Source organism: Balearica regulorum, chromosome 20 (genome assembly GCF_011004875.1).
Source record: "Balearica regulorum gibbericeps isolate bBalReg1 chromosome 20, bBalReg1.pri, whole genome shotgun sequence".
Classification (NCBI taxonomy): domain Eukaryota; kingdom Metazoa; phylum Chordata; class Aves; order Gruiformes; family Gruidae; genus Balearica; species Balearica regulorum.
In genome coordinates this window covers 12,903,740-12,930,364 of record NC_046203.1, presented here as the reverse complement: position 1 = coordinate 12,930,364, position 26,625 = coordinate 12,903,740, and the positions used below count along the sequence as shown (strand labels likewise).

Genomic DNA, 26,625 nt, shown 5'->3' with positions numbered 1-26,625 from the left:
TCTGCCCCTTTCCTGCCCACAGCGCAGCAAGTTGCCCATCTCTGCAGCTTGCGGAGCACAGAGGCACGTGGGCATGGATTTGGCCAGGAAGATGGTGGAGGTAATGGCAGGGTCGGGCGGGTACGGGCTGCTGGCAGGGGCTGGGGCTCCGGGGACCCTTGGAATAACGAGGTGCACGGCGGAGGGACCTGGTGCCGGCACAAGGGCAGCACCCTGCGGCTGGTGTGGTGAGAGCCGGGGTGTTCACCTGCGGTCCCATGGGTCCCTTTCCACGGTAGGAGCCATGTGCGCAGGTCCTCCTCTGGCTCCCTGAACTTCCTTTGCCCTCTGCCGTGTCCCCAGGGCTGCTGGGGTTCCTGCAGGGTCCAGCTGCATCCCTGGGAGAGAGATGCTGTCTGTGCCCTTGACTGCCTGCCCCAAGGTCATGACCTGGTTCCAAGCCCATGGATATCGAGGCGCTGGCCCCGCAGAGCTGCCTTTGCCTGGGACCTCTTGCAGGGACAGAGCGGTGCCACCGCTCTCCGCCAGCAGCCGCATCTGGGGCACCGATGGATTTGATTGACGCCCAGCCCCGCGTCTGCATTACGCAGAGTCCTGAAGCCCGGCCCACCGCTGCCATCAGCAGATGCCCACCTCCGCCTTGCCCCAGCCAGCCCCCCCAGAGCAAAGCTCTCCTACAGCCTGTCCTGCCAAGGGAGTGACAACGTCCCGGAGAAGCATCCCAGCGTCCCCGGCTCTACCTTGGGGGGTGTTTTCCAGGCTGTGCCCCCTTGTCTCGTGGGTGCCCAGCTAGCCCTGCCTCCAGCCTGGCAAACTCTCCCGTGCCAATCCAGGTGGCCCTGGAGAAGTTCCGTGCCGAAATCTGTGAGCGGAGGAGGACGTGCGACATGCTGCTGTACTGGGTGAGGCAGCAGAGCCAGACCCGGGATGAGCTGCAGAGGTAGCTGCAGCAGCTGTAGGACGCCGAGAGGGATGACAAGCGGCACCAGGTGCAGGTACGCAGGACCCCTTCCTGGGGTGGCAGCACCCACGGGGGGGTTTAATCCAAGCCCTGCACCCTCCCGGGTGGGTGCCAGGCTCAGCATGTGGGGTCACCCTGTGTCCCCCTCCCGTCTGCGCCCCAGGCGATTCACCAGCTGGAGAACAACATTGAGAAGATGCTTGCGAAAGGCCGCGCTGGACAGAAGGTGACCGCCCGGTACCGGGCGGTGCAGGATGCCCTGAGGAAGTTGAGCTCCTCCTCAACATGCCGTCATCCCACCCGCCCCTCCTGCAAAGGCAGAGGTGCCCAAGGAGCTGTGCTGGTGGGATTCCTCCTGGCTCAGCGAGGTCCTCCTGCTCCCCTCCATCCACTGTCACAGTGTGCAGGGGACCCCCGGGGCTCGCTGGGGTGACTGGGTGCTGTGGCTCTCTGTGTCGCAGGAGCTGGCCCACCTGCCTCTGCAACTGTGTCACCGAAATCCGGGAATAAACCTCGTAACACCAATGTAGTGTTAAAAGGCAGGCATTCTTTATTGCAGCGCTGGATGCACGGGGGATAGCTCCACCCAACGTGCATACCAGGTAATCGCCAACATACAGGTTATATAGAATCAAAATATACATATTCATTATCTTTTCGAGAAAAGGTGATTCTATGATAATCATTTCTTAGAATTCATTTCCATATTCTCCTCCCCGTCACGCATGCTCAGTGATTTGAGTTGGTGGTCCTCAGGGGTCTCTGGTGGTCGTCAGTGGTCTTGCACTCGTGTTCGCTGGGTGACCCCCTTCATGCAGGCATGCGCAGTATCCTTGTTGTGCAGGTACATCTGCACCTGTCCTTACTTCATAAGATTGATATTCCCGGGCCTATTGTCCGGTTGGGTAGGGACTGTACAAGGAACATAGCAGCATTGTATCTTGACACGGTCATCTTGCCACTTGCCATGGTTAGTTAGCTCCATTACCTATTACCTTGGTTACAAGGTATGGCCCCCCCCTTATCCTACGGTTACAACTGGACCTTGTGTGCGGGATGGCTGAGCTGTACCCTGGGGAGCTGGAAGACATGGAGCTCCTGGCCTTGGATGCCCTCCGAGCTGCTGATGTAGCCAAGGTGAGATGGTCCAGGGCACCTCGGGGCCCTCTCCCACTCTCCAGAGCCCCCAGGCGCAGCCAAGCTGGTGAGTATTCCTGCTCTAAAGAGGAGGCAAAAGAGCCTGAGCTGGGCTTGCCTACAGCACCCAGATGCCTCCGTAGCTCCTCCTACATCTCGCTCTTAGGCCGGGCTGCCCTGCCAGGCAATGCAAGCGGGCATTGACAAGGCAATGGGGAAGAAGGCACAGGCCCTCAGCCTCTGGAGGCGACTCCTGTCAAGTGTGAGGGAAAGGTATCCTTTCAGCGAAGATGCCGTATGTCGGCCAGGCAAGTGGACCACCATGGAGAGAGGTATCCAATATCTGAGGGAACTAGCTGTGCAGGAAATGGTTTATTATGATCCGGACAACGCACAGTTGCCCCCAGACCCCGATGAAGTCCAATGTACCCGAACCATGTGGCGAAAATTTGTGCGAAGTGCACCATCATCGTACGCCAACTCACTGGCAGTAATCGACTGGAAAAGTGAAGAGACACCCATGGTGGATGAAGTGGCTGGCCGACTCCGGCAATATGAAGAGAGCCTTTCTTCCTCCCTTGTCTCGGCTGTGGAGAAACTGTCCCGGGATGTCCGGCAACTCAAAGAGGATATATCGTACTCCCCACCTGCACAGACCCGTATTTCAGCTATTAGGAGTAAGCGTTTTTCTGTTCCGGAGAAGGGATATGGAGCATACACACCACGAGGTATCCTGTGGTTTTTATCTGCATGACCACGGATATGACATGAGGAAATGGGATGGGAAGCCCACCTCAACCCTGCGGGCACGCGTACATGAGCTACAAGGCAAGATGGCTGTACAAAGGGCCTCTTCCAGAAAGAATGCTGCTCCAGTTTCCACCGGGCAGCCCGCCAGGTCAAGTGGAAGGCCTGATCGCACTTCTGATCCTCTTGAAAGGACTTCTAAGTCCTTTTTGCAAGAGATGAGTAGTGAATATGATGAGCAGGATTAGAGGGGCCCTGCCTCCAGCCAGGTGGAGGAAAGGGACAAGAGAGTGTATTGGACTGTGTGGATCCGATGGCCTGGCTCACCATAAACAGGGGGCTAGTTGGGCAGGGGAGGGGGCGGCACGGTTCTGGCGCAGTTCTGGAACCGGCTGAGCGTCCGGTTGTCGGTCGTTGGATCGGTAACTTGTTCTCTGTTATCACCCATTGTGAATACCTGTTATCAGCACTGTTGTTGATTGTTTTCCCTCTCCCTTGCTGTCCCAGTAAACTGCCCTTATCCCAACCCTCAAGGCTTTGCCGTTGTTTTTCCGTTCTCCTCCCCATCCCCCTGGGGGAGGGGTGAGCAAGCGGCGCGTGGCACTTAGCTGCCGGCTGGGCCTAAACCACGTCACAAACAAAAGGTCCCAGCCCCACTTTTCTTTCCTGAAAAGTGTCTAATGGCCCCATTCACAGCCCTACTAACACTGGGGCTGCAGTTTACGACAGGATTTGAAAAAGTCCGAGGTGCGACTTATCCTCTCTCTGGCCATCGACTGGCTTAGAGCTTCACAACTGAAAATGTCCAGGTGTCAGGCAGGGATCATCATACAAGGGACTTTTTAATAGATTAGAAACCTGCACCCTAAGCTCAAAGCAGAGACAATCCACTGAAGTCATTGATGGACCCAGTCTTCAACATGCAAGGCCTTTGGGTGAGTTGGTGCTATGCTGAAATTTGAGGGAAATGCTGCTTTAGAAAAGACATGACTATGTACAGATGACTTGCTTGTAAAATTGGATGTTAGAGCTCAGGAACCCTATGCGTGAGAGGGAAAATCCCAGTGCATGTAGACCATAGGTAATTGAGTCTGTGGTTTTGGATAGGTGTGTGTCTTGGTTCATGGTATGCCACTGCTAGAGAGCTCATGCTCACAGGACCCTTCAAACCACGTCTTTTATACCACAGTGCAGCTGCAGGTTTGTCTTAACATGGGTGGGTAGGTTTGGAAAAGACGGTGTGAGCTACCATATTTTGAAATAGCCTCTCTACCTTGAAGTATCCCTGGGAAAGAGCTGCTGAATTTCAATAATCTGTTGTTTGCAACTTATGTGTTCCGAAGTTCCTTATAAAATGGTGATTCTGAGGGGGAAAAAAAAGTGGTTTTGGAAATAGACCATCATGTTTCCAAAAATCACATTTGTTCATTGGTGGGTTTGAAGAACTTCACCAGAGCTGTTCAGCCCGGCATGCACTGCAGAGATGATGGATGTCTCCACCTACATGAGAAGTCCATGATGTGCTGTCCTAGGGCTGGCTCTCCCAGAGCTCTCAGACTCCCCCAGCATAATCACATTCTCAGTGTTAAGCCACAAGTTCCACACTCTGTATTCAGCAGTTTGCGATTAATTCAAGTTATTACTGAGGTTGCAAGGAATCTTGACTGCCACGGCTCGTGTACATGGATGGGGCTCCCCAGAGCTGCAACATGAATACTGGCATGTTCCCATCCATTGTCTTTAGACAGGGAACTACTGGAGAGAGTCCAGCAAAGGGCTACAAAGGTCATTAGGGAACTGGAGCATCTGTCTTACGAGGAAAGGCTGAGAGAGCTGGGTCAGTTGAGTCTGGAGAAGACTGAGAGGGGATCTGATCAATACTTATAAATATCTAAAGGGTGGATATCAAGAGGATGGGACCACTTTTCAGTGGTGCCCAGTGACAGGACAAGGTGCACGAGGCACAAACTGGAACACAGGAAGCTCCATCTGAACATGAGGAAAAAATTCTTCACTTTGAGGGTGACTGAAGGGAAAGCCACTTGTTTCATGTACCAGTATATTTTCTAATTACTAATTAATTAGTATTTTGCAGCACAGGAAAATTATTTACATCCACTATTTGCACAGAAAGTTTCCAGTCAACACTGTATGGCATTAGTCAGAATACCAGGACTGGTGACTAGATCTCAGTGTTGGGAGGGGTGAGGTGGTTTTTCTGCAAGAGGACATCTTCTACAGTTGGACAATGTCAGGAGTCTTTGTGGATCCTTTGGAGGGTTGCTCCCATCTCTAGAGAGCCTGGAAAAGAATGGCAAGAATGAGAGGAGAACTCAAGTTCTATTGGATCAAAAATGTCCCTTGGTGTCTCTGCCTCCAGTTTTGCCTATAGAAATGCTCTTCTTGCAATTGTGATTGAGGGCTAGCCCTGATTACAGACCTGCCAGCTGATTTCATTGTTTCATGCTGTTGCTAGCTACTAGGAGAATCTTCCCTTCCCTTCCCTTATTACTACTCATTAATTTGTTTCATTTGGTTCACATGGCTGTGGTGTGTAAACCCTTACTTGCCCTATGTATTCCCTGTGGCACCGTTTATGACCTCTGGGAGAGGGTTTAGGTTTCTCATTTTGCTGTAATGTGTGATATTGACTTATGACATTATAACATCACTGGTCATGAGGTTATGCTGGTATTTGTATGAGGCCTTGCTGTCACGCCTTTACCTCAGATGACATCTCTCAGAATTGATTAATAATACCACTCAATCTGTGGGGAAGGGGGGGGGGGGGGATACTTTCACCTTCACCTCCACTTTTTCCTTCATGCTGGTTACAGCAGCTTTTGAGAATTTTGAATACCCTTGGGATGCTCAAGCCAGCATGTTCCTATTGCTGGGTCTCCTGAATGTGTTTCAAGTCCTGTTCATGGTTACAAAAAAATTTAAGAATACCACCCAGAGATCTGTCCTGAGGCTGAATAGTCAGTGCTGGCATGGCATGTGGGAGAATATGGGCAGGTATCTAGAGACCTTCTCATCCCCAGTGGTTTGGAACTTCACTCCAGAACAACTGCAGGACCCTGATAAAGTGATCGACTATTTGAAAGGGAAATGCTGTGGCTATTCCAAAGAGGCACAACTTACTGCACTTTGCTGGGCCCTGTATCTACCAAGCACTGATCAATATTAGGCAGTGCCATCGGGGGAAGAGAGGGAAAACAGCAACAGGCACTGTGGCTACTCCAACCCTGGTGGCAGGCACTGCAGCTGAACAAAAAAAAAAACCCAACCGGTGCCAGTATCAGTCAGCCCTGTATAGAAGAAATACACAAAAAAAATCAGTTTGCTTAGTGAGGGATGGCAATGAACCAGGACCATCATGAGAACAGAAGATGCAAAACCAGAGGTCATCACCCGATCCCAGTTCCTGATCAAGCTGCAAGATACACAAAAAGATTTCAGCTGTCATCCAGGCGAGCACATTGTCACCTGGCTGCTCTGATGCTGGCGTAACAGGGCGTGGAACTGGAGGGCAGGTAGGCCAAGCAGCTGGGATCCCTGTCTAGGGAAGGGGGCATTGACAAGGCAATTGGGAAAAAGACACAAGCCCTCAGCCTCTGGAGGCGACTCCTTTGAAACATGAGTATGATGTATGTTGTCCACACAAGGGGAACACCATGGAGGGAGGTATCCAGTTCCTGAGGGAATTAGCTGTGTGGGAGATGGTTTATTATGACGCGGAGAACACGCAGTTACCCACAGATCCTGGTGAAGTCCAATGTACCCAACCTTGTAAACCGTCCTTATGCCAATCCATGAGTGTTACCTTTTTCTTCCAATTCTCCTCCCCATCCCACCAGGGGGTGGGGGGGTGGGGCATTGTGAGCAAGCAGCTGCTTAGTGCTTAGCTGTCAGCTGGGGCTAAACCATGACAAACATGTAACAGCATAGAGACATACCTAAATATCTTTGATGCCAGAGACCATGCCACTAGTCCAAACTGCCTCCTCCATTCTCGTTCAACAGGTCCTTGCCACCCTGGGCTGGAAGAAGGAGAGGTGTGAGGCAGGGACTTTGCCCTGCTGCAGAGGATTGCATGTTCCTGTAAAGCCAGAAAGGATGTGCAGGATGGACCAGCCATGGTGGTGGGGACAGGGCACATGGAAGTTGGCGTTTTAACAAGACTTGTTGGTTTTCTCCACGGGGGTTCATTGGGTCAGACACAAAAACATGCCTTTTTCCACCAAAGACTGTGATATCAATGCAGCCTCTAATAACTGCTGTAACCTACAAAGGTTCCTGGTGGTACCATCAGCGCCACATCTCCAACCTCAATGCCTTTTAATACCATGGAGGTCATGACAGTTTGGCAGAGGGTGTCAACTGGCAGGCTGTCATGGAACCTCACAAACTAGGCCAGTCTAGTTAACAAACAAAAAATGAGATTTATTTTACAAGATTGAAGGGAAAAAAAAACCACCAACCCTAAATATTACTCTAACTGAAACTGCTTTGAGACTCCAACAGACATTAACCATCCACAGGTTCAGGATGTCAATCGTGATGTCAGTAATACACCGCTGACTTAATTGCTTCTAAGGTTTATGGTTGATGACCCAAAATGCACATAATCGCTCAACCATGTAAGATGAGGTCTCTCAGTCTGTACAGAAGATGAACCGTAGGTGACGTCCCAACCCACGGGGAGAGCCTTCGACCACAGACCCACTGCTCTGAGGGAGACCCATTCAAAATGGTCCTCTCACAGGACTCCATTTATACCCAATTCGAATCTGACCTGTGGTCATATACGGTCACATAGCCCTCCCCTTGGCCGAAGACCTCAGCTTTGTATTCCATCAACTGAAACGGCCACTCCCCTGCGGGCATATTCAAACTGTGGTGGGAAAGTTTTTCCCACAGGCTTTGTCGGGGCGGGTGCATCTGCCACACAGACAGGCAAAGGATACAAATACTCCTATCAGCTGTCGGAGATGAAATTCAGGCCAACATGGCCTGGCAGGAAGGCTGCGGTTCGTCTGTGGCTTTCAGGAAATTTTTCAGCGACACAGCTTGTCAGAGCTGGATTTCAGCTGGATTTTAGCTCCATGCAGGACAACGGTCCAACTCCAGCAGCACTCAATCCTTGGTCTTTACTCCCAGCCCAGGCTAAAGGAAGAGGAAAAAGTCACTTTCTATAAGATTCATTTGTGCTGAAACAAGCAAAAATAAAGTAAATGTTCGATTAAACCTTATACTCTTCTGAGTAACAGTCACTCAGTAGCCCTACCAAAACCACAATGGGCATCAAATCAGCAAGCATAATACTGGACTGAGTGGCACATTAGCCAAACCATGAACACCAAATCTACACCTTTCCTCTCCAGGCTCAGCTGAATACTTGTCACTCTAGCTGATACCATTAAACTAATCTGAAAAGATTTGCAATACAGAAACTACAATAGGATCCAGCCCTGCAGGAAACCAGGGAAGTCTGTCCCTCGGCTCTCCTGAAAATCCAGCCATTATTCTCCATATAAAAAAAATCCAGCATGGTTTTATGGCTTGTATTGCACAATATATGGAGGGAGCCAGAAAACCTGTAGTGGGCTAAGTTATGCTTGACATACAGCACTGCAGATAGTGGTGCCTGTTGTGGGAAATAGTTTCCTACTCCAAGCTCTGCAGCTGCCTAACTATATGAAAATCCCCCAGTGAAGAAGAAGGAAGTAAATATTGTTATGCAGTGGTCACTAAGAAATGGGATATTTGAGGCCTGAATGGGGACAATAGGAGAAGCATATGCAAAACCTTCACCAAGAACCAAATAATTCACCTCATGCAGGTATAACTTCCAGCTGTGTGACATTCGTCTGGTCCATCAACAGGCAATATGTTGGAAAAATTATCCTGCTATCCAAATTCTTGTTTTCTTATCCCCAAAGTGGATCCTGGACTTTTGAAACTCTCTGGGGATATTTCCCAGGGCTCAAGGGAGAATCTAGATAGAAAAAAGAGTTGCTAATGGTGTAAATCATCAGCCCTCAGCAGCCTCCACTGGATCCTGGGATGAGGAAAAGCAATTAAGGCCATATTGATCACTTGACCAATTTTAAAATCTAACCTCAGGGGCCTGACCTACTTTGGACTAAGCTTGCTCATTGGCAGTTCCCCCCCCTCCCCCACCCCCTCACATTTGCTTAACATTGAAGTAGGCTGTCATTATATCATTGGAATTTGGGATGTTAGAGCAACTTCATGATAGAAGTGATGCTTGAGAGGAGCTATGTTCCAGCCTCTGATATCCTGATAGCTGGAAGAGGCTCCAAGAAATCACAGTCTCCTCTGAACTGGGATGCAGCAATAAGGACACAAAAAACTTAAATTCTGCCCACTGCTAAAATTCATAAACTTTACAGGCTCCGTGTCTACAGGTAGCGTGGGAGTCAAACTTGATAAGGCAGTTTGGACCTCTAGTAATGCTGTCACAAATGAGCAGAGCACAGGGCATAGAAACAGCAAAGCAAAACAGAAATCCTGCTCACTATTACAATGAACAAGGACTGGAGGAAAAAAACAGGTGGCGAAAAGAAAAATCAAACATGCTCTGCCCACTTAACATTGCCTGGATATACAGATTTTTAATTCCATATCAGTCATGGATCATGTATAAACTGAAACTTCTGAAGGGCTGCAAACTGACGCTAGGCTGCCAGACAGGCAGAGCATTGAAGCATGAGCCAGGCTGTGCAGCTTATTTCTGCCTGCAGCCTCAGCTGACCTTGGGCTTTCCGTCTCCCAGTGCCTCAGTTTCCCCATCTACACAGTAAGCACTACACTTTGTAAAGGGCCACTAGCAGGCAGGATGAGGGGAGCTGTCTGCACTTAGCTAAGCCTATGTTTTTGCTGGTTCATTTCCACTAGAAATAAAATATAGGAAGGGAAAGGCATGCAAAATTTGCAGAGGATGGAGATGAGGCAGGAAACAGTTTGAGACCCAGCCATAGTCCCAGACCTGAGAGCAGGCAGTGGGCAAGCACAGAGGTGGAGCTTGCACTGGGTGTTTTTTGTTAGGTATAAAAGGCTTAGATGGGTCAATGCTAACCACAGCGCCTGGGACGTGGATGAGGGGAGCTGTGCAGAGAGCGGAGAGCAGTGCCGGCCATGGGGAGGGCAGCCCCAACCCTCCTGGCCCTGCTTAGTCTAACAGCAACTATTTGTGATGCCCAGGACACCTGCCCAGGTGAGTGGGGCACAAATCCTACTGCCATCCCACTGAGACAGCATGTTTCATCTCCCCCCATAACACAAGGAGCTTGGGGGAGGTGGGGGGAAATATATGATTATTTTTTTTTCCTTCAATGCTTCTTTAGATTTGGCTGCAAGTGGGAGGAGGGTAAGAGGGCGAAGTCTCAGCAACCACTTTACAAAACCGCTGGCTCCAACCAAATATCCTCCCCTACTCACCAATGGGATCTCCAGGCTGTCCCAATTGAGGTTTTTTCCCATCCCGGTTAAGTGGTTTTGTTCATGGTGCCTTGTCCCAGTTGCTAAAGGATGCAGAACAATACAAAGGATCAGTGAAATGCTTGCTGGGTGCCAGGCACCCTGGCAGCCTGGAGATGTTGCACAGCACAGCTTTCTGTCTATATTCCTCGGGAAGGCAATAGGGGCAGTTTCAAAGTGACCTGCTGGAAATTTGGTAGTACTTTTACTGTCCACAGATCCGTCAAGGTCACTTACTATGCTGTCAATAACCCCCAGGGCACCTCTCAGCTTTTGTTTTATTAAGCTACAGTACATTTGTCATAGATGTAGTCTCACACAAGAGAGATTCAGTGTCTAGCTCCTTTAATATGTGAGATCTCTATGCCATCTGTTAATCCATACAACACCTCCAAAATCCCACCCTCATTGCTTTTGCTTGCACTGTTCTTAAACTCCAGAGGGTTCAATTTCCTCTCCAAGATGTTTCAGAGCCCTAATAATCTCCACAAAGGCTGTCTTCATTTCCTCAGAGGTGAGAATAGTGGGACTGGGTGACGCTGACCGGCTCGCCATTCTCCAAGGATGCCCAGGGATCCCAGGTGCCTCTGGCCCAAAAGGAGAACCAGGTGTCCCAGGAACAAAAGGTGAGGTCCCAAAAGCCAGTGGTGAACCCTGTGATATGAGATGGCTTTCTTGCTTTGAGATAGGGGAAGCAAGCCGAGGCTGGAGCAGTGGCTACCCTGGCACTGGCTTCTGTGAGCAGCTGTAGAGTTGAATAGAAGTGGAAAACACCATATCTAGAGATGTGCTGGTACACATGGAGTCGTCTTTTTTTTCCCCTGAGTCCTGTCACAAGTCTGAAGTAGTCCTGGGGTGTGAAATGTGTCCTGGTTCTGGCAAGGATAGAGTTAATGTCACGAGGAGCCAGGACAGGTGACCCAAGCTCGCTGGGGGCTATTCCATACCATGTGATGTCATGCTCACCATAAAAGGGGGCTAGTGGGGCAGGGGAGGGGGTGGCGCGGTTTCGTTGCAGTTCCAGTTTCGGTGCGGTTCTGGGATGGGCTGAGAGTCTGGTCGTTGGATTGGTAAAATCGTTCTCTGTTATCACCCATTGTGAATATCTGTTATCAATACTGTTGTTAATTGTTTTCTCTCTCCCTTGCTGTCCCAGTAAACTGCCCTTATCCCAACCCTCAAGGCTTTGCCATTGTTTTTCCGTTCTCCTCCCCATCCCACCGGGGGACCCATGAGTGAGTGGCTCGTGGCGCTCAGCTGCCAGCTGGGCCTAAACCACGTCAGTCCTTTTGGCGCCCAACGTGGGGCACGAGGGCTTGTGATAACGACAAGTCTGACCCAAGTGTGTTAAAACAAAATTGTTATAAGCATTTATAATGTTATCGAAACAGTCACTGGTCATAACGATGGTCTGTTTGGTCACATGGCTCTGATTTGTAAACCTGTGTTTATGTAATCCCTGCGGCGCTGTTTATCACCTCTGGCAGAGGGGTTCGTGTTCTCATGTTGTTGTATTGTGTGATAATGACTTATGATAAGATATCATCGACAGTCATGAGTCTGAGCTGGTACTTGTACGTAGCATTTCGGTCATGCCCATACCTCGGTCAATATCTTTCAGAATTGATTAATCATTGCACCCAATCTATGGGGAAGACGGGGGGGGGGGATACCTTCTTCCACTCTTTCACCTCCCCTTTTCCCTTTTGGTTGGTTACAACAATTTTTGAGAATTTTGAATACCCTTGGAATGTTCAGGCCAGTATATCCCTATTGCTAGGTCTCCTGAATGTTTTCCAAGTCCTGTTCAGGGTTAGCAAAAATTGTTTCAAGAATACCCCCCAGGGATCTTCCCCAAGGCTGAATGGTCAGGGCTGGCATGGCATGTGGGAGAGTATGGGAGGGTATCTAGAGACTTTTTCACACACCCCACCCCACCCACCCACCCCCCCGATGGTTTGCAGCTTCACTCCCAAACAGCTGCAAGACCCTGAAAAAAATGGTAGAATATTTGAAAGAAAAATGCTGTGGGGATTCCAAGGAGACACAATTTACTGCACTGTGCTGGGCCCTGGCCACAAATTAGCAAACACTGCTTGATAGTAGGCAGCACCATCCAGCAGGAAAGAGCGGACCTACAGGCACTGCAGCTACCCAAGCCCCTGCAACAGGCACTGCAGCTGAGCCAAAAGATCGACCCATGCCAGTATCAGTCGCCCCATACACAAAAAGAAATACACAAAGAAATCGGTTCGCTTAGTGAGAGATGATGACGATGAACCGGGACCATCACGGGAACCAGAAGAAGAGCCAGAACCAGAAGTAACCACCCGATCCCTGTCCCTGAGTGAGCTGCGAGATATGCGGAAAGATTTCAGCCGCCTTCCAGGGGAGCACGTTATTACCTGGCTGCCCCACTGCTGGGATAACAGGGCCGGTAGCCTGGAACTGGAGGGCAGGTAGGCCAAGCAGCTGGGATCCCTGTCTAGGGAAGCGGGCATTGACAAGGCAATGGGGAAGAAGGCACAGGCCCTCAGCCTCTGGAGGCGACTCCTGTCAAGTGTGAGGGAAAGGTATCCTTTCAGCGAAGATGCCGTATGTCGGCCAGGCAAGTGGACCACCATGGAGAGAGGTATCCAATATCTGAGGGAACTAGCTGTGCGGGAAATGGTTTATTATGATCCGGACAACACACAGTTGCCCCCAGACCCCGATGAAGTCCAGTGTACCCGAACCATGTGGCGAAAATTTGTGCGAAGTGCACCATCATCGTACGCCAACTCACTGGCAGTAATCGACTGGAAAAGTGAAGAGACACCCACGGTGGATGAAGTGGCTGGCCGACTCCGGCAATATGAAGAGAGCCTTTCTTCCTCCCTTGTCTCGGCTGTGGAGAAACTGTCCCGGGATGTCCGGCAACTCAAAGAGGATATATCGTACTCCCCACCTGCACAGACCCGTATTTCAGTAAGCGTTTTTCTGTTCCGGAGAGGGGATATGGAGCATACACACCACGAGGTATCCTGTGGTTTTTATCTGCGTGACCACGGATAAGACATGAGGAAATGGGATGGGAAGCCCACCTCAACCCTGTGGGCACGCGTACATGAGCTACAAGGCAAGATGGCTGTACAAAGGGCCTCTTCCAGAAAGAATGCTGCTCCAGTTTCCACCGGGCAGCCCGCCAGGTCAAGTGGAAGGCCTGATCGCACTTCTGATCCTCTTGAAAGGATTTCTAAGTCCTTTTTGCAAGAGATGAGTAGTGAACATGATGAGCAGGATTAGAGGGGCCCTGCCTCCAGCCAGGTGGAGGAAAGGGACAAGAGAGTGTATTGGACTGTGTGGATCCGATGGCCTGGCACATCGGACCCACAGGAGCACAAGGCCCTAGTGGACACCGGTGCACAGTGTACCCTAATGCCATCCAACTAGAAAGGGGTGGAACCGATATCTATTTCTGGTGTGACGGGGGAATCCCAACAGTTGACTCTTCTGTTGGCGGCTGAAGTAAGTCTAACTGGGAATGAGTGGCAAAAGCACCCCGTCGTGACTGGGCCAGAGGCTCCGTGCATCTTGGACATAGACTACCTCCGGAAAGGGTATTTGCAAGACCCAAAAGGCTACCGGTGGGCTTTTGGAATAGGTGCCTTGGAAGCGGAGGAAACTGAACCATTGTCTAGTTTGCCCGGTCTCTCGGAGGACCCTTCTGTTGTAGGGTTGCTGAGGGTTGAAGAGCAACAGGTGCCGATTGCTACTACAACTGTGCACCGGCGGCAATACCGCACCAACAGAGATTCCCTGGTTCCCATCCACAAGCTAATTCGTCAACTGGAGGGTCAGGGAGTGCTCAGCAGAACCCACTCACCCTTTAACAGTCCCATATGGCCAGTGCGGAAGTCCAATGGAGAGTGGAGGCTGACGGTAGACTATCGTGGCCTGAATGAAGTCACACCGCCGATGAGTGCTGCCGTGCCAGCCATGCTGGAACTTCAACATGAACTGGAGTCAAAGGCAGCCAAATGGTATGCCACAATTGCTATAGCTAATGCATTTTTCTCGATCCCTTTGGCAGCAGAGCGCAGGCCACAGTTTGCCTTCACTTGGAGGGGCGTCCAGTACACCTGGAATCGACTGCCCCAGGGGTGGAAACACAGCCCCACCATCTGCCATGGACTGATGCAGACTGCACTGGAAAAGGGTGAAGCCCCAGAGCACCTGCAATACATTGATGACATCATTGTATGGGGCAACTGAGCAGAGGAAGTTTCTGAGAAAGGGAAGAAAATAATCCAAATCCTGCCGCAGGCTGGCTTTGCCATAAAACAAAGTAAGGTGAAGGGGCCTGCGCAGGAAATCCAATTTTTAGGCATAAGGTGGCATGATGGGCGGCGTCAGATCCCAATGTATCCATTATCAACAAAATAGCAGCCATGTCCCCACCAACCAACAAAAAGGAGACACAGGCCTTCTTTGGTGTTGCGGCTTTCTGGAGAATGCACATTGCGAATTACAGTCTGATAGTAAGCCCTCTCTACCATGTAACCCGGAAGAAGAATGATTTCAAATGGGGCCCTGAGCAACGACAAGCTTTTGAACAAATCAAACAAGAAATAGTTCATGCCGTAGCTCTTGGGCCAGTCCGGGCAGGACCAGAGGTAAAAAATGTGCAGTACACCGCAGCCGGGGAGAATGGCCCTACCTGGATTCTCTGGCAGAAAGCACCAGGGGAGACTCGAGGTCGACCCCTAGGGTTTTGGAGTCGGGGATGCAGAGGATCCGAGGCCCGCTACACTCCAATGGAAAAGGAGATATTGGCAGCCTATGAAGGCGTTCGAGCTGCTTCAGAGGTGATTGGCACTGAAGCACAGCTCCTCTTGGCACCCCGACTGCCAGTGCTGGGCTGGATGTTCAAAGAGGGGGCTCCTTCTACACATCATGCAACCGATGCTACATGGAGTAAGTGGGTTGCACTGATCACACAGCGGGCTCAAATAGGAAGCCCCAATCGTCCAGGAATTCTGGAAGTGATCACAGACTGGCCAGAAGGGAAAGATTTCGGAATGTCGCCGGAGGAGGAGGTGACACGTGCTGAAGAAGCCCCACCGTATAATAAACTAACGGAAGATGAGAAACCATATGCCCTCTTCACTGATGGGTCCTGTCGCATCGTGGGAAAGCATCGAAGGTGGAAGGCCGCTGTATGGAGTCCTACACGGCGAGTTGCAGAAGCTGCTGAAGGAGAAGGTGAATCGAGCCAGTTTGCAGAGGTGAAAGCCATCCAGCTGGCTTTAGCTATTGCTGAAAGAGAAAAGTGGCCAACGCTGTACCTTTCTACTGGCTCATGGATGGTGGCCAATGCCCTGTGGGGGTGGTTACAGCAGTGGAAGTGGAGCAACTGGCAACGCAGAGGCAAACCCATCTGGGCTGCCCCATTGTGGCGAGATATTGCTGCCCGGCTAGAGAAGCTGGTTGTAAAGGTCCATCATGTAGATGCCCACGTACCCAAGAGTCGGGCCACTGAGGAACATCAGAACAACCAGCAGGTGGATCAGGCTGCCAAGATTGAAGTGGCTCAGGTGGATTTGGACTGGCAGCGTAAGGGTGAATTATTTCTAGCTCGGCAGGCCCATGACACCTCAGGCCATCAAGGAAGAGATGTGACGTACAGATGGGCGCGTGATCGAGGGGTGGACTTGAGCATGGATGCCATCTAACAGATCATCCATCAATGTGAAACGTGAGCCACAATCAAGCAAGCCAAGTGGGTAAAGCCTCTGTGGTACGGAGGACGATGGTTGAAATATAAATATGGGGAAGCATGGCAAATCAACTACATCACACTCCCACAAAGCCGCCAAGGCAAGCGTTATGTTCTTACAATGGTGGAAGCAACCACTGGATGGCTGGAAACATATCCTGTGCCCCATGCCACTGCCCGGAACACTCTTCTGGGTCTTGAAAAGCAAGTCCTGTGGCGACATGGCACCCCAGAGAGAATTGAGTCAGACAACGGGACTCATTTTCGGAACAACCTCATAGACACCTGGCCCAAAGAGCATGGTATTGAGTGGGTGTATCACATCCCCTGTCATGCACCAGCCTCTGGGAAAATTGAAAGGTGCAATGGACTGCTAAAAACTACCCTGAGAGCAATGGGTGGTGGGACCCTCAAACACTGGGATACACGTTTAGCAAAGGCCACCTGCTTAGTTAACACTAGGGGAGCTGCCAATCGAGCTGGCCCTGCCCAATCAAAATTTCCACGCCCACTAGAAGGGGGATAAAGTTCCTGTAGTGCGCATGAAAAAAATATGTTGGGTAAAACAGTTTGGGTTATCCCTGCTTCAGGCAAAGGCAAGCCCATCTGCGGGATTGCTTTTGCTCAGGGACCAGGGTGCGCTTGGTGGGTGATGAGAAAGGATGGGGAAGTCCGGTGTGTAGCCCAAGGCGATTTGATTTTGGGTGAAAATAGCCAATAAATTAAGTGGTATGATGTTAATAGCTATATACTGTATCAATGGTATGACCATAAGAATCACCCAAAACTAATGAAGGATGGACTTTGGAACTAGAACTGACTTCAACTGGTGCCCAGGAACTTCATCAAAAATCACATCTTTGATGTCTAGACTGCGAGCATGGACCATAGCAGATACACCAGCCGTGAAAAAAAACTCCGGATGCATCGAGGGAGGCTGCAATGCTCCTCCATGTCTACTGGGGAACAGTTTGGGCACTGTACTGACACTCCCTACACTGGAAGCAAGGGAGATGGGGTCCTTCATCATAGAGGAGGTGAATCACATTACCAGAGAGAGCAAATCCACCGCAGCAAAATCCATGGACTGGCTCCAGGATGTACAAAGTTCACTGAAATTCATACATGAACTGTAAATTAGTACACACTGGCAGTACCAGTGTAGTGTAACTTCAACAGAAGTAAAGAAGTAAGATATGTGCAAGATTGAATCTAATTAACAAAACCCAATTCCCTTGTTTCTGTGACAGCCAAGGCCCAGCTGCCTGGGCTTCTGTATTAGCTCCCCTCTGGTGAATTTGCAATGTGCACATACAAACTGAGTCTTTCCTTGCAGGAGAAATGGGAGCCCAGGGACTTCCCGGGAAAGCAGGACCACCTGGTGCAAAAGGTAATGCATAACATATTCAGCTCTAATCCATAAATCTACCCACGTTCAGAACATGCATTGGGACACTGGGTCTAAAGATGAATGGCAGAGCTGGTAATAGTCCAAGAATGAGCCCTGAAGTAGTGCAGGCAAAGCAGGACTTGGGGGTACAGATCTTGCATGGAGAGAGTACTAGAAAAAGTGTCCATGAGTGGGACCACATCACAGAGGAAGATACTACTACTCTTCTCAAAGTTCCCAACTGACCTTTATCAGTCCATAAAATCAGACCTCTCCTCATTCCCCACTCCTACCCTAACCTGCCTCCACCACAAAAAACCTGCCCAAATCCCCCTCTCTGAGGAACTTTGGGGTGCTTCAGCTGGGAGGCCTGATGCAGAGACACAATGCTGAGTGCTTCCAGCAGCCTCCAGGCCTGGACTTCGCATGCGATGCTATTGTAGCCCACTTTATGAGAAGGATCAAACCACCAGCAAACAGCTGACACAGAGTGAAGCAAGGAGGGAATGGGAGTTTCTTTGCAGTAGGATGAGCTCCTGAAAAGAGGAACATGTCTGCTGAGAAACTGGCTTTCACTCCATCAAGGCTGTGCTTAAGGTCTTCAGCAAGATCTGTGTGCTGCAGACATGGGAAGAGTCTCTTCTAAAGAAACCAGTTCCCAGCACAAGGTGGCACCCAGGAACTGAGCACCAGTGCAGTGACTAGCTGGAGAAATAGCCCCTTTGCATGCTGAATATGTAGCTATTTCCTGGGCAAAACCACCCAAGACTTCAGCTGAAACCCAAGCAGGAGATGATGAACCCATGAAAAAGCAGCTGTTGCCCAAAACCTCACAGGTGCCTGACTGAACAGAGAAAGCCCCCAGAAAAAGTCACTGAAATGGAGTCATGAATCCCCCACACACTCCAGCAGATGGAGCAGCATTTCTCTCTTCCCTGTGTCCTGCTCTTCCTGCTGTTCCTGAGAGATGCTGCCGATCAAAAGAGCAGCCAGGCCAGGGTGGCAGCACCAGCTGGGACACTCAGCAGAGCACAGCGGCTTTGCAGCACTTAGCCTCTCCTGTACATTTGGGACATATGGAGGGGCTGGAGCAGCCACAGTAATTCACTCACATCGAATCATCCAACGAGCATTTTCTTCTTGTCTCTTGCAGGAGCAGCTGGAGAGCCTGGCTTCCCAGGACTGGAAGGTAAATCATGCTGCACCAAATTTAGCATGTGAGGTTGTTTAGTTAAACTTTCACCCTGTGCTGTTCTGGAACAACACACCCAGTGAGAACAACTATAGAGAAATAAAACTACCCCATGAGGTACTGGATGGTGCTCTTTGGTGACAGTTGTGCCCCATCATAGGCTCAGCCCCAGGCCAGCTGTGTGAGTGGCCCCTCTCCCAAACCAGCTGTTCAGCAACAGGGGCTGCCCCCAGCTCAGGCACCTGGTGCTGCAGCCCAGAACCATCAGCTACAGAAACTGCAAGGCTTCACCTGCCCCAGCCTGAGGGACCAGCCAGATTTGGACATACCTTCCTGTGCTGTGGCAAAAGGCAGGCACAGGGATGAAACTCAGCTGCTGCTAGTGCTGTCACCGAAATCCAGGAATAAGCCTTGTAACACCAATGTAGTGTTAAAAGGCAGACATCCTTTATTGCAGCGCTGGATGCACGGGGGATAGCTCCACCCAACGTGCATGCCAGGTGATCACCAACACACAGGTTATGTAGGATCAAAACATACATATTCATCATCTTTCTCAGAAAAGGCAGTCCTATGATAATCATTTCTTAGAATCCATTTCCATATTCTCCTCCCTGTCACACATGCTCAGTGATTTGAGTCGGTGGTCGTCAGTGGTCTTGCACCCAAGTCTGCTGAGTGACCCTCTTCTTGCAGGCATGCGCAGTATCCTTGTTGTAGGTGCACCTGTCCATAGCAACTTACTTCATAAGATTAATATCTCCGAACCTATTGTTCAGTTTGGTAGGGACTGTACATGGAACATTGCAGCATTGTATCTTGCCACGGTCAGTTAGCTTCATTACCTTGGTTACAAACTAATTATCTCAACCTGATTCTATAGTTTGTGTTTCACGGCCCCTATCCCACGGTTACAGTGCCAGAGGAACATGTCTCTCTCTACCACCACTAGCAATAAGGTAGAGGGAAAACAAGGTGGGGGTTTTTTTTCCTGATGCCATCATCCTGCATGCCAGGGCCACTGGCACCCATTGCTGAGGACTGTCTGCATTGCGGCTTCCCTCACTAGAGCTTGGCTTGTAATAGGTGGAGGCCAAGCACTGCTGATCTGGTGGCTAGTTCAGCACATTTGCTCCAGCTACTCCCAAACCACTAACTAAAGCCCTCTGCCAGCAGCAACCATTTCCCTCTTGGGGCTTTTGACCCTGCCTTCCCGTGGGTGCGTTCCCTCCCCTTCTCACACTCACTCATGCTCCTATCTCACATGAACCGGCCCAATGGGACTCACTAGGACAAAAAGTTCCTACCCCACTCCATGGGCTGGCCAGCAGAAGTCAGAGCAGCCAAGTGCAACAGAGACACATCTTGTATCAGTGTCACTATTTGGACCTCCCAGCTGCAGATGAGATGTCAGGGGAAAATATATCATGCCAGGTCCAACAGCCCGAGAGAGGTAAGGCTGCTGCTCTTTGTGTTTCTATAACATGTCCCACTCCCATGGCAGCCACCCCGTGTGCCTGCTAAATGACCTGGAGAGCTGCTCCCATTGACTAGAAGGTGCTGGGTGTCACTGCTGTAATTACAGGAGCCTGTGACTTGGGTTCCCACCTGCCATTGTCCCTCTGTGTTCTCCTGCGTCTGTGCAGATAGGCCTTTGATAGGCTGATGGGTCTCCTCTGGTGGGTCCGGGACCTGCTGGGGGCAGAGCATATATTGAGTTACTCCTCCTGCCTGGTTTCTCTGTGCCTCTATTGTGCGTCCAGATGAGCTAAACACTTCCCCTAGCCATCACAGCCTTCTACCAGTGCAGCAGGATTTGTCTTGAAAAGCAAATCATGCCAAGTGATGGAGGAGGGGAGGGCAGGGTGTGGAAGGTGAAGAGCAATTGATGGTGGTGTTTGTCCAACAGGAATGAAAGGAGAGCCTGATTTCCAGAAACATAGGCTGAGTTTCAGCCTAGGTCCTTCATGCCACCATTGGTTTTGCAGAGCAGATCGCGGTGGATTCCCTGCACCAGAAGTCAGGACAGGGCAGCAATAAAAACAAAGTCAGAGTAACACTGAAGGACAGAGTAAGGAAGTATCACTGTTAAAAAGCCACAGAAGCCACCCCTGTAGCCCCCCCCCCCCCCCCCCGCTACCAAAACCTTGCCATGCAAAACCAGCACACCTGGACATGTAAAAAATATTTGACTAATAAGGAACAGGCCAAGGCCCAGACCATCCCTCTGTTAGGAAGGACACCCATGCTCACAAGACAGACTGGTACAGCTGTGCATCCATTCATCAAATACAACACCCTCAGACACCTGCACCACCAGCACCACTGTCTCAGGTCATCTCCCAAGGCTTTCCCCTATGAAAGCCACAGATGCAGCTGTAAGCTGGGATGTCTGATGGGGACCATTCCAGTCAATCCTTTGGCATCTGTGAATGTGAGCTTCTGTCATCAAGTGTGGGTTTGAGGAAGAAAACTAAATGTATACATAATATATATGTATCTATTCAAAAGTGCCATCTGTCCAATCCACAGAGGATGATCTGAACACTGTTTTCTGTATTACAGGCAGGTGGTTTTCAGTGTCACCACTCCTTTGCTGCCAACTACCCATACACTCCCTGTGCCTCCCATACATTCCTGAGCCTGGACAAATTCCTGGATCATGAGCTTGTCATCCTACTCAGAGCAGCTCCATCACCCAGACCCCCCCCCCCCAAAGAGTCGTTGCAGATGAAAAGAGTCTGAGCACTTTAGAGCATCTCTTAGCAGGTGCCCATCTCCCCTGTGACTCAGAAACTGCAACTGGGGTTTGGCTCCCAGTAGCTGTGCACCAAAGTCCTGCAGTGCAAAGAGCCAGCTGGGAGGCTAAAGGGCTCAAAGCCTTTGGCTTAGGGCATGAGGCTGATGTGATCCCTGGGCGCAGTGAGCACATAATAACTCTTTCCACTTGATCTCTTTCCCTGATTTGCACAGAAGCCAGAAACTGCCAAGAGCTGTTGGGTAAAGGGAAGATCCTGAGCGGCTGGTACACCATCTACCCCCAAGGCTGCAACGCCACCACCATCTTCTGCGACATGGATACGGATGGTGGAGGATGGATTGTGAGTAGGTTGAGGAGAGGGAGGTTTCTATGTCCCTACGGTGTTCTTTATTAAGACTGCAAAGGATGGCACCAAGACAGAAACAAAAAGGGAGGAAAACACACACTGAGGGGACAGCTGAGGTTCACGTCAGCAAGCCTGGGTGAACTTCTGTGGATGCAGGGGATTCTCCCAGGAGATGTCGCTGGGAGCAGGCTGAGCACCACAGACCCAGTCCCTGCTAAGTCAGCAAATCATTTCCTCCTCATTTCCAAGGGCAGATGGAGATCTGTGAGCAAGGGATTCCCCTGGAGTTCGGTCCCCAGAGACCCGCAGGAGTGTCCTGATGCAGGGGGAGCATTTGCTGGGCAGGGGGGCGGGGGGGGCTGTGCCACTTAGGCTCTGTGGATGCTTTCAGGGCCGGGGGGAGAGGGGGGTGGAGGTGGGCCAGCAGGGCTGAGGCTCTCCAACTCTCCTTTCCTGAAGGTTTTTCAGAGGCGCTGGGATGGGTCAGTGAACTTCTTGCGAGATTGGTATTCCTACAAACGAGGCTTTGGCAACCAGCTGACAGAGTTCTGGCTGGGCAATGACAACATCCACTTCCTCACCTCACTGGGTAAGGTCTGCCCCTGTCCTGGGCTGGGGCTGTGAGAGTCCAACCCCTGCACCACACTGGATCATTAAAGGACTCTGAACATCTCACACCCATCTGAGGCCCCAACAATTAATCCTAAACTGCACACAGGCTCTTGCAGACCATTGCACACAGGGAATTGCACTCTTAAAAAAAAAAAAAAAAAAGGAAAACTAGAAGCCAGGGAAGAGAATGAGCTGGCTGCATGACCTATCCTGGAGATAGGCCAACACATCTTCCTACTAGAACTGCTTGTAGTGGCAGTCATTTTGTTCACACACAGCTTCAGACTCACAGTTGTGCGCAGGACTCCTGGGCATGTAGCTCACTGTCCATGACCATCCAACATCAGATCAGAAAAGGTGCTTCACAAGAAAGGCATCAAAGGTACAGGAGGTTCTGCAGGAATTTTAAATGAATCATAATGTCTCAAGTAGTAGAAGCTCCTCTCAAGTTAGCTCAGGGCTCCTTACACCCTCCACCCAGGTGCATACTTACCATCAGCCCTGCACCACCGCTGTCCACCTTCTCTTCTAGGACCCTGTGAACTCCGTATCGATCTGAGAGACTTTGAAAACAACTACTATTTTGCCAAGTATGCTTCATTCAGAGTTTTAGGAGAGTCTGAGAAATACAAACTGGTTCTAGGCGACTTCCTTGGTGGAAACGCTGGTAAGTTAGCAGCAGCTCACTGGGAAAGACTGTTTTCTAGAGCATTTCAGAAGTGTTCAGCATTTATAGTGCAGAGCTGTACCATGCAAACTTCTTGTACTATCTACATTTTGGGTCTTTTTTTTTTTTTTTTTTAAACTGGCCATGGTACCCCAGGAGCTGAGTGACCTCTGGGTACAGGGAAGGAGAAGGACACCTATCACCCACAGAAGTGTGACCCAGAGCATTACCTACAAGCCAGCCACATGGTTTAGCAGCAAACATAGAGCCTGGTCCTGAGCAGCACCTCATCCAATATAACCTTCCCAACAGCTCTGCAGCAGCCGGGCCAAGTTCTGCTTTCGGTTACACTGGAAGGAAATATTTGCCCACAAGTTTGGCATTTCCAGGGCTGCGGTGCTGTTCAATACTTACAGCTTCAGTACTGCATCCTCTTAATGCCTGATGTTTTGGTTTTTGTTTTTTTTTTTTTTTAAATGCAAACAAATCCTCTGCAAAATTCAATACCCCTCATGCAGGAATGAGTGAAACCCACACCTGAGATAGCAGTGCTCTGGGTTTATGTGGCTTTGTACACTGCAACTGTGTCTGATTGATAGTCCAGACCTCAGTATGTCTGCAGAGAATCTGAGCAGTGCAAGAGACATGACACCCATGTAACTACAAGGACAATCTGGCCCCTTTGATTCTCAGGCATAGATAAGATCTGTGTGTTTTAGCAGTGCTGGCAGAGCTCAGGATACTCCTTTTCTCCAGGACCAAGGAGGAAACCTGGGCAACCAAGCGAACAGCAGGATTTATAAAATCTGCCTTGCATCCAGCAAGGCCTACTGACGCCCTGCAGCAGTGCACAGACACATTAGGGTCCCTTTTGTGCTCTCTATTGCAGTAACTGTGAATATGTGCTCTCTGCAGGAGATTCCTTATCATACCACAAGGACATGCCATTTTCAACGACAGACCAGGACAACGACATGAGCTCCTTTAACTGTGCCACAGAATACAAGGGAGCGTGGTGGTACAATGACTGCCATTACTCCAATCTTAATGGGATGTACTGGCTGGGCATTCACGGGAGCTATGCCGATGGCATAAACTGGAAGACAGGCAAAGAGTACCATTACTCCCATAAGCGAACAGAAATGAAATTCAGGCCAGTTTAACATAGCAAGAGGGTGTCTGACTAGCACCAACAGGTGGCACTCAACAGCCAATAGAAGACACAAAACATAATGTTGTTTGAGGACAAAATTGGACCAGGAGGGATATTACAGGTTGGGCTTTCAGCCAGAGCAGTCTTCTAGAGACCAGAAGACATCGGTGCTGGTTTGAGCTCCTGTAAGTACCAGACTCTCACCCTGGACTATCTCCAGCAGTCCCACAGATGATGACTGAGCCTGAGCATCTTTTTCTGAAAAGTGCATTACCTTGCTTTAAAGACCAAGTGATGGTGACGATATTGCACCTCAATAAAGCTCTCAGATATTATTACCCTAAATGGTAATTACTGGTAATTTTCATTCTAATCCATGTAGATGAAGCCTCCAGCGTTCTTGCAGCCTCTTTTTCTCTTGGACCCAGGAGCCATCTGAAAGGCACTGAATTCTGAACCTCCCCCCGGCTCCCTGCAGGCTGTGATGGAGCCATGATGTAGACCAGCATGGACAGGACTGACCTTCCAGCACAGGGCTGTCAGCACTGCCACTTCCCTCCCCACTGACTCACACAACACATGCTCCAGAACCTCAGGTGGGACCTCAGCTCCTGGAACCATTGCCCAGCACTTCCCACCACTACACAGCTGCATCTGGATCTAGAGCTAGCTAGCTTCAGCCACTCCTCCAAGGCACTCCTGGTGGATGGGGGCAGTTCATCCAGCTCATGTGATGTTTTCTTCTACTATTAGCAGAACTAGTTAAAGGATCTCTTCTTCCTGGACTCCTGCACCTGGATTCCTCCCCACAGCTGATGCAGGGGATGAGAACCTACTGCTAACTCCTTACTGCAGGGACAGACCAGAGTCTGTGGTAGTACTTATTTGTGTTAATGTTCCTAACGGTCCCAGGTTTATCACACTACCTATTGCACAGATGCATAGCAAGGACAGCTCCAGCCCTACAACACTGAATCCAAACCTTGTGGGTGAGAAAAAGGGAAGAGGCAGAGGCCACTCACCCAGCACTCCACAGCAGGTCAACAATGTGCTAAGAAATAAGCCTGAGGTTTTGCGTCTCCCCATTCACTAGGACCTGTCCCTGCTCTCTTCTTTTCAGGTCTGTAAGAAAGTGTGTGTCTGAGCAGAGAAGCACACACTGAAAGTCCCATAGTCACTTCCCATCTCCAGGAGCTCTGCTTTGTTTTTCTCCTACTCCCAGTCAGATTGACGTGCCCTCAGCAGGAGCAAGGTTCCACAGAGTCCAGCTGTGTCTCGCACTATCAGCCACTGATGCTATTGTCCATGAGTAGCTCCTCAGAGAGGTTGCCACAGACAGCTCTGCAGAACCAGACTCCTCTGCAGAGACATACGAGCCGGTGCTGACATCCTCAGCTTTAACCTAGCTAGAAGTGCTGAATCCCCTTTCTCTGTTCCCCTCTATCTTCTCCTCTTACTACACAGAAACCTTCAACATTTAAATTTCATCTGTGAAGGACACCAAAATTAGAGGGATTAAGAGCACACCAAGCACAGTTTACCCAAGCCCATCTCGTCAATATTCCCAGACTGCCACCTGACTCCAGTGAGGAAATATTCAGGTATGACAAACCATCACCAGAATTAGGTGAGGTGGTTTGGACCTGGCTGCAGAGTGAAATTCTCCTGCATCCCCTAAGATGTTGCAGTAAGCCATGGGCTGGCACTGCATCTCCTCCAGCATGACCCCCCAACCATTGCAAGGCAGGAAAATGCTTGCTGTGCTGATATAGGCATATGGGGGAGAGGGTCCTTGGGCTTGGTGGTTCATCCCAGGCACCATGCCTGCAGCAGTCACAGAAAGAGCTTGCACTGACTCCAACCAGGAAGAATTGAACCACTAAGGTCAGGAGCCAGTACCCTATATACATATACATACTACCAGCCCAGAGCTCCCACCTCTCCTCAACAGAAGGGTTCCCACTCCTACATCAGCTCTCACACCTGACCAGTGGGGGAAGAGGCATGGCACAGACTTGAGATGTCCCAAAGGACTATACTCCCCAAACTGTCAGGCTACTATTCAGTTCCTCTTGCTTTCCATCCTCTTGCCAAGGGTCCCCAAAAGAAAAGCAGAAAAGCCCCAGTCAATCTGTGACTGATCCTGGCCACTGCTCATCTCAGGGCTTTTTCTCTGTCCTGGAAAGCTCATGGATCAGGTTTGCATTTTATGTTTGAAAATCCTCTTCTGCACATTAGCGGATCTGGAAAGGGCCTCCCCTGAAGCCTAGAAATGAAAACATCCCTAGAGCTTCTCCAGACATTTCCCTTGCTGCAAATAATGAGCAAGGCTGGGGAGGCACCAGAGGAGCAGTGGGGTGTGGGGAGAGGAGCCGGTTTCTGCCGTATCAGGGAG

At 50.2% G+C, this 26,625-nt stretch overlaps 1 protein-coding gene across 1 annotated transcript; it reads left to right on the top strand.

The window, feature by feature from the left end:
* Positions 1 to 10,009: 10,009 nt before the first annotated feature.
* Positions 10,010 to 24,581, top strand: LOC104634258 (ficolin-1). The gene is given in 9 exon segments (XM_075772433.1): positions 10,010 to 10,088; positions 10,845 to 10,858; positions 10,860 to 10,977; positions 17,446 to 17,499; positions 18,653 to 18,688; positions 21,665 to 21,792; positions 22,258 to 22,387; positions 22,943 to 23,077; positions 23,993 to 24,581. Coding segments are annotated over 9 exon segments (942 nt in total). The 3' UTR covers positions 24,241 to 24,581.
* Positions 24,582 to 26,625: the final 2,044 nt, after the last annotated feature.